Here is a 15,306-nt window from a genome sequence, read left to right on the forward strand (position 1 = left end):
AACAAATTAAATTAAAAATAGATAAAAAAAAATAAGGCCAACAATTTAAGTCCATTTAATTTGTTTGACTTATTTATGCTTGTAATTTTCTTAAAATAAGTCCAAATTTTAATTATACATCTATTAAAGATATGGAGGCTGTTAAAGATAAGGATGCCCTTTTACATTCCAAGGAGACTAGAAAACATAAAGTCTCATTCATTCCCAAGGAAACGTCAACACATACCAAGAGTCTGCCAATTAATAAATGATGTTGTTTCCCAATACATTGAATCTTGTATATAAATAGTGTTTATGTAATATCAAAGAAATATATAGAAAATAATTTTCCTTCTATCTCTCTCATTCACCTATCTCTACTTATCATTTATTCTATATTATCTAACTTGGTATCAGAGCAATCAACAGGGAAACCCCTCTTACATCGATCCCCTTCTCAAATGGCTCAAAATAATGCTTACTCTCTTCAACATACATCTATTATCAAACTCGACCAAAAGAACTTTGTTCTATGGCGTTCTCAAGTTGTACCTTCTCTCAAAGGATACGGATTCTTTGGATTTGTCAATGGAGATCTCCCAGCTCCTGTTAAAACCGAAGAAGCATCGACTTCCACTGAGCTTCAGGCCTGGGAACAACAAGATCAACGTTTGTTAAGTTGGCTTCTCGGAACACTATCTGAATCAGTGTTTGCACAGGTCGCAGGTGAAAACTGTATTTCATCTCAATACCTCTGGGAAACACTTGAACGACGTTTCGCTACTCAATCCAAAGCTAGACTAATGCAGCTCCGCCTTCAACTTCAAACTATCAAAAAAGGAGAATCATCCATGGAGTCTTATCTCCAAGCTATCAAGGTCATAACTGATAACCTTGCGGCTGCCGGGCAAAAAGTTGCAGACGAAGATCTTATTCTCTACGTTCTTGGTGGCCTTGGACCCGAGTATGAATCCCTTCTAGTCGCAGTTACTACACGTCCAGATTCTATTAATGTCGACGATCTTTCTGGATTACTTCTCACACATGAAATCAGACTTGAGTCTCTCTATGCCAACTCGCCAACTACTAATGTTGTATATAGCCGTCGCGGAACTTCAGCGACTACGAATCATACTAATAAAGGTGTATTTTCTCCCTCTTTTGGATCTGCTACTCGTCCATCGACACCAGGTGGCTCTTTTCACTCACAACAGAGTGCCTCTACTACATCTTCTATTTTAGGACAGCCATCAAATTTCTTTAATTCAAGGACTGGCCCATCTCGCCCTCATCGTCCCTATCGTGGTTCTCAAAATCAAAATCGGCCTAAATGTCAAACATGTGGTCGTTTTGGACATCTCTCTAATATGTGTCGTTCTGGTTTAATTTGTCAACTTTGTAATATTCTAGGACATTCTGTAGGAACTTGTCGACGCAGATTCGACCAGAACTTTTGTTCATCTTCCTCATCGGCAGCTATGATGGCAACTCCATCTATTGTATCTGACTCAGCTTGGTACCCTGATTCTGGAGCAACTGATCATTTGACTGCTAACTTGGAATGTAAAAGGGCATCCTTATCTTTAACAGCCTCCATATCTTTAATAACATCTAGGATATAAAATGTGTCTATAGAATGTCACTTTTGAACAAAGTTTGGTAATTACAACCGAGTTTTGAAAAACGTTTGTCCATGTCTAACACCATAGACACTACATTTACAAACAACATAATTTATAACCTTACTTAAACTCATTTTTATTTATTTAATTGTAAAAGTATTTAAATGATGAATATATGTTAGTGCTCGTTAGTTGTTTTGTCAGAGGGTTTAGATCTTGAAAGATGTTTGACTTGCTTTATGTATGAAACATTCACATGGTAGGATTGGCTATTGACTATGGCCAAGGTGCTGACTAGTGACACAAATATCTCATTTAAGCATGGATATTGAGACATTACGAAATGCTACACGGGGTTTTTGCGTCATCTTTCGGACCGATGAAAACAATGTAATAATCTCAGGCTATTACGGCCTAGAAATCAGCTATGTGATATAGCCAAAAGATTTTCATTATTATGCGGATCGATGAACACGTTGTATTGATCTCAAGTTATTATGGTCCGTATACAAGCTATGCAAGATAACCAAAGAGTTTGCGTCTTTGTATGGGTGCAAGATAACCAAAGAGTTTGCGTCTTTGTGCGGGTGGACATCTTACATATCATTTCATTAAAAACTTATAAAGAAGAAAGAAATCACATGAGTTTTTTTTTTTCAACAAAAACAAATATTTGTCTTAATTTTTATAAAAATACCAAGAAAAGAAACAAACAGAATTTAAAGTGAAAAAACATAAAATATTAGCCGTAGAGAGAATAGTTTTTGTGATATCTCTGGATGAGATGTTCTAATTATTACAAATCTCTCAAGTTTTTATCATTAGCATGGATTTTAAGTATGATCGAGAGATTGTCCAGTATATTACATAAACAAATATTTTACCTCATTTTGAATGTATTTATAATATTCTTTATCTAGTCTTCTAATTGGGCATTAAAATTAACATGTAAATGCCAAAAATGATAGTAAAATAAATAAAAATAACATAATTAAAAGATAATGTAAAAATGACAGAAAATATAATAAAACGAACCAAAAAAATATAGTCACATACATTAAAATTATATTGTTATGTTGGATATTGTTTTGAATGTGTTTATCATTTTTCTCCTGTATTCTTTTGATTGATCTTTTAAAATTATTCTGCACATTTATAAAAATAATAATAAAGTACACAAAAAATACATATTGAAAAATGAGAATTTAAGAAAAATAATGCTCATGAAACACATCTCCTTCAAATTATCAGAAGGAACGAGCAGGTACATGACGAGTTCTTTTCACTACCAAATACTTCTCCTTCAAGGATGTCATTATTAACCCACTCTCTCAATTTGAATAAAAATACCCTTAAATTCGTACCCACGTGCACATATAACTCTCATATCCATAAAATTTGGACTCACATATATTATCATATCTTATATTGTACTCTTAAATTTATACTAGTTTTGAGACTCGAACATTGGTATCAAAGGTGAAATGTGAACACTTTAACCACTCAACCATTTATAATTGATGTTTAATCTATAATTTTGTATATGAGATTTGAACCATTCAACTTTTTGATAGAAAAAAATACACAATCAAGCCTCTATTCACATAACATATACATACAAAACAATGACATTGTAAAACAATCTTACATTGACTCGTTAAAAATGATATTAATAAGACTAATTATCGAACTCAAAAAAACAACATAATTATCTAAATGTTTGAATACGTAAGAATTTGATAAGATAATTATAGTATAGCAGTCCAATGTGAACTTTAAATCTTCTCCATATGGTTAAGCGTCTTAGAGATCCTTAACTTTCTGAATGAGCAAAGTCATATTACAATGAAATTAGTTGCAATGTCACACGTTTATTAAATTTGATTTTGAATTTAAATTATAAAATCTTATTAGTTTAGTAGGTTAAAGTGTTGTGCTATCATGAGTTACAAGTTTAAGATTTATAAATACCATTTTTAATAATTTTACAAGTATATTCTTATAAATATAAAATAATGTGTTATCTAATTTATAAATATAGTTTAGGTTCTAATTTTTTATATGAAATAATAAAAAAAATTAAATTATATAAACGCAATTAACATGTTTATCAAATTTGACGTTAAATTTAAATTATAAGTCTTATAGTTTGGTTGGTTAAATTGTTGTACTTACATTGTAAAGTTACAAGTTCAAGACTTATAAATACCATTTTAAAATTTAATCGTTTTATGTTTTTTGGATGAGCCAACCCGCGAATCAACAATCTGACTCGTTTACTCAAATAAAATGGATTGTGCGTTATGGTGCAATGATATGTTGATCTAACATTATTATATATAAAGTATACGTAAAGTAAAATATTGTGTTATATATATATATATATATATATATAATGATGCTTAATTTTCAAAATGTTCGGATTGTCGGGTCGAGAGTTGTGGTTAATTTGGATATATATGTGAGAGTAAATGGATACTTGGGTCGGATTGTGGTTGACCCTCCCATAAACTTAAAACGGTTAAAAATAAAATTTAAAATGTTATATATACGTTTCGAACTTGCAACTTAACAAAACAAGTACAACCCTTTAACCAACTAGGCTAATAAAACTTTATATTTTAAATTCAACATCAAATTTGATGAACGCGAGAAATTTTAACAATATAAGTTCAGTATTTTAACTAACTAATCTATATATATAATGCTTAATTTTCAAAAGTGTCAGGATTGTCGGGTTGAGAGTTGTGGTTAATTTGGATATATATGTGAGAGTAATAGATACTTGGGTCGGATCGTAGGTTGACCCGCCCATAAATTTAAAACGGTTAAAAATAAAATTTAAAATGTTATATGTATGTTTCGAACATGCAACATAACAAGATAAGTACAACTTTTTAACCAACTAGGCTAATAAGACTTTAAATTTTAAATTCAACACCAAATTTGATAAACGCGGGAAATTTTAATAATATAAATTCAACTTTTTAACTAACTAATCTATATATATAATGATATTTAATTTTCAAAGTGTCCGGATTTCCGGTCGAGAACTATGGTTAATTTGGATATATATGTGAGAGTAAATGGATACTTAGGTCGGATTGTGGGTTGACACGCCCATAAATTTAAAACGATTAAAAATAAAATTTAAATAACTCGTGCAAATGCATGGTTACATTCTAGTTTAATTAATAAAACACAATTTAGGTCTTAAAATATTTTTATAAAAAATTATGTTATTATGGATGTAAAATAATGTGTTATCTATTTAACGTAATGTGTAATGTCGTATGTTGAATTTAAATTATGAAATCTTGTTAGCTAAGATTTATAAATATTATTTTTAAATTTAACGGCTGTATGAACAAGTCAATCCGCAATCAACATCTGACTCGTTTATTATAACTAAGTAGTTGTACGTTGTGGACTATTGTAAAGTGTAAGCAGGAAGGAACTGATAGAAACTAATTTTGTGGTGGGCTTAAAATGATATATATTATATTATATTATATTATAAAGTTCAAATAATTTAAAATTTTAATTAAATCAATTTCAATACAAAGTGTCAAACAATTAACTAGAGAGATATCTTTCATTTTATTGCGAACTTTTAATTGCTTTATTGTTAAAATAAATAAATAATACATTTTGTTCAAGAAATTTTCATGAGTAAGAAAAAAAAACTTACTCATTTATAACAATTATGATAGAATTATTCTTAAAAAAGGTAAATTATACACAAAAACTAGTTTAAACAACATTTATTCTTTAATATATAAATTCTTAAATATATATATATATATCATTCAAAGTTTAGTTCTGTACCCACCTAAAGATAACGTCCAAATTAATATTTTTAATAAAAAAAAGTAAATAAATCAAAATCATTAAACATATCGTGATAGGTAATGTGCATGGATTGAACAACGAAAATTATAAGATGTTTCAATCAAAATATTGTTATGTTCTGAAAATTGTGAAATTCATTGTTATTTTTTAATCAAATTATTTGATACGAATAGAAGTTTTTATAATACTTAAAAGTATCCATCCATCAACAAAGCTGACCTAGAACAAACTCATCAATTTTGGCAAAAAAAATAGATGATAATAATAAAATAAAATAAATTATAACACTTTTAAATTTATAAATAAGAAAGCTAAATATGTTATAATAGTAGTAAATAATAATAATTTTTTTTCAAACATATAAAGTTTTTACAAAAATAAAATTATTTATCTCTTCATTTACCACCTAGAAGATCATTTATATGAAAATAATAATTATTCATATTATTTATCCATAAATATCATCTTAACCAATTTAAAAAAATCTCAATTACTTTATATTATATTTGAATAAACTTGCAACTTTCCAGATATACTTTAACTTCGTTATGAAATTTATACTAAGTATATATTCGAATAAATTAAGTAAAGAAAATATTTTGATAATAAAATTTCCAAAAATAAAGTAAAAAATAATAAATTATATAGAGAGAGGTACATGAGATATAAATACAAATTTAGGTAGACCAGTCTTCTTATGCAATTTCTTCTCTCTATCACCGCATGTAGTCAGGGACGGAGCCAGGATGAAAAATTACATGGGGCTGACTCCAACTTGTATCTCAGGTGTAACTTTTTATGCTCCGCTTTTTTTTCAATAAAATTTCCACGATTATTAGAAGATGGAGACTCGTCATGCTCTCTCAATGCACACACTTACAAAGTGAGTCACCGAGTACTTTCAATAATTGTTGTAAGCCGTAATCTGTTATTTTGTTTTACATCTGAAGATTATGCATTCAGTACTTTGTCAATATGACAAAGATATTTATTAGATTATCAAGATATTCAACTGCCCTATTATGTGGTGAAATATTACCTCCTATATGCATAACAAAAGAGCATCTATCCTCATCATTAACTCACTTTCAATATTTGAATTCATCTATTGTAAATGTAGGTTTTGGGTTGCTTATGTTCAAACAAGAAACATCGGAAACAAAAAGCAGCATCTTTCAAAGGAGAGTATTATAACCAAGTAAATTTCTTAAACCAATGACTTTGGAACCGTCGATTTTGATTTCCAAATTTTGTCGGCGGATACTCATCCTTAATAGGTTGATATGACCCCATCTTGATATAAGCTTGTCTAATTTCATCTCTTTGATTAAAAGGATATTTTCATATCGAAATACGTAATGTTAGATCAAGTTTAAGAGAACTTACATCAACATCAATTCTAGGAGATTTGTTATGTTTTTGAGTAGGAATATCAAATTCTTTATTTAAATACCAAATCAAACTAATGTAACTATTTTAACTTGTTTATTAATATTAATTTATATTTTCTTATAAATTTTTGAAATAGTCTAAAATAGTCTAAAATTAAGATATATAAAACAGTATTAATATTTTAATTTTTATATTTACCCTTATAAATAATTTGTATTATTAATTATATTGAAATAAATAAAAAATATTGTATAATTATTATATAAATATAATTTTAAAATAAATAATACTATTATATAATTTACATTATTTTATATATATTTTTTTATACTTTATTTATATAAATAAATCTTATTTATATATTAATTAAAGTTGATGTATTATTATAAATATTTGTATATTAGAAAATATTGTTAGTACAAAATAAAATATTAATAATTATTATTTTAATAAAATTATATTTAAGATTAAAATAATATAATTATAAATTAGTTTATAAATAAATTATATTTTAAAATATAATAAATTAAAGGTGAGGCTAAGGGTTTAGTTACATAGCCAACTAGGCTAAGAGTCACATATCATATGCATATATAAATTATTTTATTTTAAGATTTTAATTTAGGTGGAGCACCAGCCACACCCTAGCCCATGTGTGGCTCTGCCCTGCTTGTAGTTCTTAATACTATTATTTCTTTTTTCAGGGGTGGGCTTAAGCCCACCTCAACTCATAAGTAAATACGTCCTTAGGTGTCCTTACACCGTTATCTTTAATATATATTATATATATATATATAAATAAAAAGAAGATAAGCATACACTTTTTCACTTATAGATTTTGTTTGTCTCAATAAAATTTATTTTTAAAAATTAAAAAGAACTAAGTGACACCGCATATCATTTACCCCACTCCCATATAAACAAATATTTACAGAGTTGAACTTTATTTTATTTAGTACATTTTTTAACCATAAAATGTTTTCAGAAGAATATAAAAAATAATTAGTGATATTTGTAATCATAATTTGGATACCATTTAGGACTCTCTATTTGACAATTGAGTGGGCTGGTGTGGGCCTAATAAAATACCAATTTTAATCTAAAATAAGGGTTTATTGAGGGTACTTTAGGAATATTGTAAAATTCTTTCGAAAACTAAAAGTATTTTTGAAATCTCTTATATTAGTTCAAATGCGGCGCTATTGGCCTCGCCTCTCGTTTTGAAATCAGGAAGAATTTGGTCGCATATAGAATTTGGTTCTAAGGTTTATCTCATATCGCCGTCTTAGTTGAGAGACAACCATCGCCGTCTTAGTTGAGAGACAACCAGCATTCCTTCGTTCTAGCTCGTGGCAAATCTTTTTTTCATCAAAGGTAAGTGAGGTTATTTTGTTTATAGTTGTGTTTGTACTTAAATGTCACATTTATTCTTGTTATATGATTATTTTCATTCTTTGTATATTGATTGCATATTTTTTTTGAAATCACTATGGATCCAGGGTCCATAAGGAAGCAAATCGTCATTGTTATTGAGAAATCTTATTTATTTAATTTAATTTTGTAAATTTGTTATACCTTGTTCTTATTCAATCACATGATTCATCTAAGGTGGGTTATTTGGAGACCTTATTTAAAAACTAAACCATCAAATCCCTTGTCTTTTCATTTATCAAATCAATCGATTCATTATACAAAATATCAAATTACCCATTATTTAAATATTTTATTATTTATTAAAAATAGAATATTTAGATAATATATTCATAAAAAAACCTATTTTTTCAATATTATATCAAACTGTTTTTTTCTAACCAAGTATTTATCTCCAAATAATCCCAAATAAAACGAGCTCCAAGTGAATTTCATTCAAATTATTTCAAATATAATATTTTATCACAATTATCCTTATAATCTTAATTACTTTTTAAAATTATCAAAATAAAAAATAAAAGTAACTTTGTTTTTATTTATTATAAAAGATTTGATTGAATTGAATAAAGTCATTTTTAGGTAAAAAGTGAATACAAATTTATTTTTTTGATAAATTTTTAGAATAAATTATAAAAAAAAATATTATCAACTTTTTCTATTTGATATTGATTTCATAAAAAAAAAAATGTTTTTTTAACAAATAAGTCAATATTATAAATGTTACCAATAATAATTTTATTTATTTATAAGTAAAATGAAATTTTTGTTAATATGGTTGATGAGTTTCTCAATCTTTTATTTAAAACCAAACTGTCTTTGAGGTCCCAAAAACAAAGCTGTTCATTTCTTCTTGAGGTCCCATTCTCTCTTCTATCACTCCCCCATCTCTGCTTCACCCCCCTCCGTTGATGATCGCCGGACCACCTTACTCGGTTATTTACATTCGACGATCATCTTCTTCAGTCTTTTCGTTCCGGTTTGTCTTCTTTTTATCTGTTTCAAAGCTTTTGGGTATTCATTTCCCTCCATTTTGTTTATCTTTGGATATGCATGCACAGATTTCTTCATTGAAAGGAATTACATTTCATTCCTTTTCTTGTACCCGATATTAGCATATTATTGGAAAAGGGTTATTATATCTTCTTGAATTTGTGACTTTATCTCATCTGAGAAAGAAAGATGGTTCTTAAATTCGAAACTTTGTTAATGATATTCCATATTTTGCTTAAGCACTAGTTCTATCTGTCATGTTCTTGGAGTTTTCGGTTGAAATCTTTTTGTTTCTTGAAATGATTATGAGAATCTGCTTATTATTGACATTAATGGATATGAAAGGTTTCTGTACTGATTTTCAAACAGGTGCATACTAACAACAATATCATGAGTTATAAGAGGAATGGTGGTAATTATTCTAATTCAATGTCAAATGGGAAGGTAGATGAGCTGGGTAAGAATGTTGCTGATATAAGTTTGGACTCCGAAGGTGGTGAATGGGACACGTGTGTTCGTAAGTCCAAGAATAAATCTTTGAACAAACCCGGAAAACAATGGGGCCAACAAACTGTGAATCCCCCACCTAAAACTTGGGTTCAACAAACTGTGAATCCCCCATCTAAAGTTTTGGAGAATAATGGTAAAAGTGCGGGTAATGATTGGCAACAACCAAAGACAGGAAGAGGGAATAGTTTCAGTAACAATTTGGCAGCTTCAGGGCCTGCAATTGGTCGGCCTCTTCAGAATGGATGGAATTGGTCTTCAACTGCTGCTGCTGCCGCCGCCGCTTCTGCTGCTGCTGCTGCCAATGTGCAAGTTTTCAATAATGATGATTCTGATGAGGATGATGTATTTGATGTATTTGATGATTCTGACGAGGATGGGTATGATTCATGTGCAAGCGAGAAGAGCCATGAAACTAGGAAGAAACATAAGATGTTTGCCGGTTTCTTTAAGGTATTGGATAAATGTAAGAATGAGGAATTGAACGATGTAAGCAGAAAGTGGCACTGCCCGGCATGCCAGGGTGGTCCAGGTGCGATTTACTGGTATAAAGGTTTGCCATCGATTGTCACGCATGCTAAATCAAGGGGGGCGATTAGGATGAAGCTACATCGCGAGCTTGCGACACTATTGGATGAAGAACTCAGGATTCGAGGAGCTTCGGTTGTACCAGCTGGTGAAGCATTTGGCCAATGGAGGGGTCTTTCACAACAAACACTGAAAGATCGCGAAATTGTGTGGCCTCCCATGGTTATTATTATGAACACAAAACTCGAAAGAGGTGAAGATGACAAGGTACCCTTTACCCTTTTTTTCATATTTATTTACTATTCAATGGACACATGCATTAGAACATGTTTGTTGTTGTATTTACAGTGGATAGGCATGGGAAATCCGGAGCTTCTGCGATATTTCGATGAATACAATCCCTCGAAAGCTAGGCATGCTTATGGACCTCAAGGTCACCGTGGGATGAGTATTCTGATATTCGATAGCTCAGCTACAGGACACATGGAAGCTTATCGCCTTAGCAGTCACTTCCAAGATCAGGGAACAGATAGGGATGCCTGGGAACGCAATCCTGTCCTGTTCTATCCTGGTGGAAAGCGTCAACTCTATGGATACATGGCGGATAAGAAAGACATGGATGTCTTCAACCAACATTGCCAAGGTTAGGATTATTTGTTATTTGTTATTTGTTGATGACTTGATAGAAGAATTGATTGATGATGCTATAATGTAGGAAAAGGGAAGCTGAAATATGAGTTGCGGTCTTATAATGAAATGGTTTTGAAGCCGACAAGGCAAATGAATGAAGACAATCAGCTACTCATGTGGTCTAGGGATAGGCTGGCTAAAGAACAGATGCGATCCAGAGATCTTGAAGAATCACTTGGTATAGCTAGTGAAAAGCTGCAAAAGACCAAGGAGGAGAATCGCATTGTTAAAATGAGGTTCAAGAAACATCACCAAGAAACCAAGGAAGAGGTAATAATAGTAATAATAATAATAATGTTTGAACTGAATTTAATATCTAGTGTTATTCACAAACAAACTAATATATTTTTTGTCTTCAGATTGTGTTTCAAGAAGAATTCTTCAATGATCAAATAAAGATGATTCGTGAAGCCAGAGTAGAACTGGAAACTAAGTTTGAGAAAATGCAGCAAGATAAACGAGAGATGATCAAACAGTTTTCCAATCATCATCCAAATAGCTCATCTAGGTAATCATTCATCATCATCATTATCATCATATTATAAGTGAGCAAGAGTTTGGGCCAATGTCAGTAATATGTTCTTTTAATTCTGATTTTGATACAGAAATGATGAAATAGCAAACTTTATAAAGTTTCAAGAAAAGGAAATGGGTGAATTTGTTGGTGAGAGGGAGAAGCTTATAAAGTGTTATGAAGTGAAGAAGGAAGAGATGAGGAAGAAACAGTGGAAGGAAGAGGTTGAGTTGGAGAAAGGGTTTGATCTTGAGTTGAACTGCCTTATGAAGAAATACACTCCAGCCAACACCAAGTAATGCTACATTTTTTACTAGTATAAAGACTATGGATTTACAGTCAAAAGGATAGTACATTATTACTGGTAACTTGGGGATTTACTATATTTTTTTGGTGTATTTTGACTCTTCTTTTTATAGATGACTTTTACATACTCCACACCTATTATCTCAATCTTTGTTATTTGATTGTGCTTGAATTTTTTTTTTTTTTTTTTTTGTCTTTAGAAGGTTTGAACCTCACTAATAGTAATTAAGCATATAAACTAAATTAATTTTAAATTAAACTATTGTCCATCTTTATATTATTCCATTTTTTAGGCCATTTGGAACAATATCCAGTTCACAATCAATAGTCTAAGAAAATGTAACCGAATGAAATCAGTTTTTTCGAGATTTACAACCCTATTGTGTGAACTTCGAAAGTCTTATATAGAATTCGAAATAGGAAAATGAATATTAATCTATATTGTAGACCAATGAATATCAATTAGAAACAACCAAAATTGATCCTTAGCGAAAAATTGTCAGACACTTATCGGGATCTTTTTGAGATCTCTAATAAAAAGACACTTATCGGGATCTTTTTGAGATCTCTAATAAAAAGAAACTAAAGTGGCAGACTGTTTTCGTCTCACATCTAACCAAATTGTTTGGAGAATTTCTTTAAATAGAAGACTTTCCACCGAAGAGGAGGAAAGACGAGTTTTTTCTCATAGATGCTCTTACCAACGTTTCGATTGACCTAGAGACTACAAATTTCTCTATCTAGCTCTCCTGATTTTAAAACTAGCTACATTTATCATGCGTCTCTCCAAAATACACAATCCCGGTTTTTGTGGAAAGTGGTGTGGAAATCAAAATTTTCATCAAAAATCTCGTTTTTTGGTTGGAAAGCTATTAATGGAGGAGTCTTGACAACTAACAAATTGAAAACAAAGGATTTCATCTCGCTAGCAGATGCAATATTTGTTTGAAAAATGAAGAATACATTGATCACATTCTTCTACATTGTGAGATTGCCAAGAGTTTGTGCGGGATGATAATTTTTATCTTATTGACATTTAAAACTCTTATGTTATTTTCTTATTTATTGTTTTATTTTTTACTTCTCTTTTGTAACGTTTGGACGCATCTTACATTCTTTTTAATAAAAGTTAATATTTTTCTAAAAAAATTAAAAACAAAAAAATAAAAAATATTTCAAGAACCAAAAAGAATGACCCTATTTTAAAATTTTGTTTCTATGAATTATTCATCAATCAGTGATGTATGAAGAACTAATATGAACATCAATTCAACCAAAATACAATCATATATATGAATTCAAAATTTTATTACAAATCAGGTTTATCACATTTTATGCTTGAAGCGTTTATATGTTCGAATGCAGTCCTTAGGTTTGAGTCCATCTCAGAAAAAAAATAGATCTTCAAATGGAATTCTATTTTCTTAACAAATTTGTCTCAAATTTCCTTTTAATTCAACAGATGAGGATTGGTGTGATCGACTCATCTATTGCTGGTTTGGGTGGTTGCCCGTATGCAAAGGGAGCCTCAGGTAATGTCACCACAGAGGATGTAGTTTACATGTTTCATGGGCTTGGTCTGAAGACTAATGCTGACTTAGGAATACTCTTATCTGCTGGGGAGTTCATCAACAAATACTTGAGTTGTAGTTCTGGTTCCAAGACAGATATTGTCGATTGACAAATGATGCATCAAAGATATGTTAGGAAGACCATTTAAGCATATTATTTCCAATTTATTGTACAATATAATCAATAAAGAAAATTGGAAATTCCTGTTTGTTTCAGGATCACCAATCTGGAGCCTAAGAATTCAAACTCATTTTTCTGGCAATATATACCATAATTTTCTATATTATTTGATGCCAAGAGTAATAATTGCTAATAAAACACGTTGTTTGAGAAAGAACTATTTTAAAACAAGGACAACCCTCTAAAATCAATTTAGAACAATTTTTCTTGTACATTGCAACATAAAATAAAAGAACAAAATTCCACTCATAAAATCAGTGATTGAAAGTCTTCATATAAAATTTGAAAACCGATAATTCTCAAACTATTCATCGGAGGTCGCAAAACTTCTAGCCACATTTAAACTAAGTTCCTTATACACCTGAGGCCAAATACAAGAAAAACTATTTAAAAGGTATTCTTTGTCAAAAGATGTAAGGAAAAAACTTTTGATTTTCTGCACTATACTACCATGTTTTGCTTATTTACCAGTTGGTTGTGAATTCTCTTGAATGCCTTGCAAAAATTTCTCGCCTCCACTTTGCCCATCTTTAAGAAATCGCAACAAAAATATCAAGTGGATCCTGATAGAGAAAGAAAATTTCCTTAAATTCCATGTTCAACCCAAAAGTTGCATCAATCATGGAAATAAAAACATTATCAATTCAGTACAAAAAGTAAAATGATGGCATTGTAATGCCAAAAACAACATACGCAAAAAAAAAAAACAAAATTAAAACATGTCAATCCCTAATCCTTAAACATTGAGACGCAACCGCAATCGCGAGACGCAACCGCAATCCGCCGCAACAGAGACATTTATATCAGTATACCAATCAATCCCTAAACCATAAACCTAACAATGCATTCAAAGAAGAAATAAACAACAAGAGAAGGAGAAGGAAGCATACCAGTACTAGACATCATGGTTGTCTGCCTTCGCTGGTATTTAGACGTCGGGGTTCCGTCTTCGGCCGTTTATATTTTTAGAGAGAAGGAGGAGAAGACCAAGAAAAGAGAGATCAGGGAAGAAAGAAAAGAAAAGAAAAAGGGAGAAAAAGGGAAAATTGTATTAAATAGCAAGGACATTTTGAACTTTTCACAATGCATCCGGTTGCGTCTCGCGAAAGGGACAATTTCGTCCAAAAAATTAAAGTGGTCACCAGCGCATTTAATTTTATGCGCTGGTCACCAAATCATTTAACCCTATTATGAGGGTCATTTCATCAAATTTCCCCCAACCACAGGCCTCCCACTCCACCGTTCGCCACAGCATCTCACTTTGTCGTTCACCTTCCTCTTTACCGTTAGCTAACCGCATACCAATAGCAGGTACGACTCTCGACTTGTTTTCTCTCCAAAAAACTTAACACTTAACGGGTAATTGTGTCCTAACGAGTCATGTATAGATAATTAAATAAATTTCGTGTCTTTTTGTGTTGTGTAAATGTGTTGACCTGAAATTAACTTTGTGTATAATGGGTTGTGTCATGTCGACCTATACATGGGCCGTGTTTGAGTTAAAATGGTATATACGATAAGCTTAATGGGTCGTGTATGGTTTGACCCATAATGGGTCGTGTACCAAGAAGTATACGACACAAAACACGACCCGTTACCCGAATTACCACCCCAACTTTCCACCGACCAAATCAAACGCCATATCGATACCCATTTGTATAGAAATCAGAAATTGAAATATTAATTGTGGAGATGTTAGAAATTGGGAGTATCTGACCTAGTTCTAGTTCGTATGCATCACTG

The 15,306-nt window shown here is 30.7% G+C and overlaps 2 protein-coding genes across 2 annotated transcripts; both read left to right on the plus strand.

Annotated features, from left to right (window-relative positions):
• The first annotated feature begins 440 nt into the window (after positions 1-440).
• Positions 441-1,601, plus strand: LOC124934292. Its single transcript, XM_047474801.1, has one exon. The coding sequence runs from the start codon at positions 441-443 to the stop codon at positions 1,599-1,601; it is 1,161 nt and encodes a 386-aa protein (XP_047330757.1).
• An 8,094-nt stretch (positions 1,602-9,695) lies between these two features.
• Positions 9,696-11,913, plus strand: LOC124934298 (protein SUPPRESSOR OF GENE SILENCING 3-like). The gene is made up of 5 exons (XM_047474812.1): positions 9,696-10,568; positions 10,650-10,944; positions 11,017-11,261; positions 11,351-11,499; positions 11,597-11,913. Exons 1-5 carry the CDS (start codon positions 9,696-9,698, stop codon positions 11,802-11,804), a joined length of 1,770 nt encoding a protein of 589 aa, XP_047330768.1. The 3' UTR covers positions 11,805-11,913.
• Positions 11,914-15,306: the final 3,393 nt, after the last annotated feature.

This window comes from Impatiens glandulifera, chromosome 1, assembly GCF_907164915.1.
Source record: "Impatiens glandulifera chromosome 1, dImpGla2.1, whole genome shotgun sequence".
In the NCBI taxonomy this organism is placed as follows: Eukaryota; Viridiplantae; Streptophyta; class Magnoliopsida; order Ericales; family Balsaminaceae; genus Impatiens; species Impatiens glandulifera.

What these genes read in the sequence shown, in the direction of transcription:
- LOC124934292 (XM_047474801.1), top strand. Translation starts at nt 441, where the DNA reads ATGGCTCAAAATAATGCTTACTCTCTTCAACATACATCTATTATCAAA.
- LOC124934298 (XM_047474812.1), top strand. Translation starts at nt 9,696, where the DNA reads ATGTCAAATGGGAAGGTAGATGAGCTGGGTAAGAATGTTGCTGATATA. An exon ending in CTTCAACCAACATTGCCAAG is followed by an intron (nt 10,945 to 11,016) that starts GTTAGGATTATT and finishes GCTATAATGTAG; the next exon opens with GAAAAGGGAAGCTGAAATAT. An exon ending in ACCAAGAAACCAAGGAAGAG is followed by an intron (nt 11,262 to 11,350) that starts GTAATAATAGTA and finishes TTTTGTCTTCAG; the next exon opens with ATTGTGTTTCAAGAAGAATT.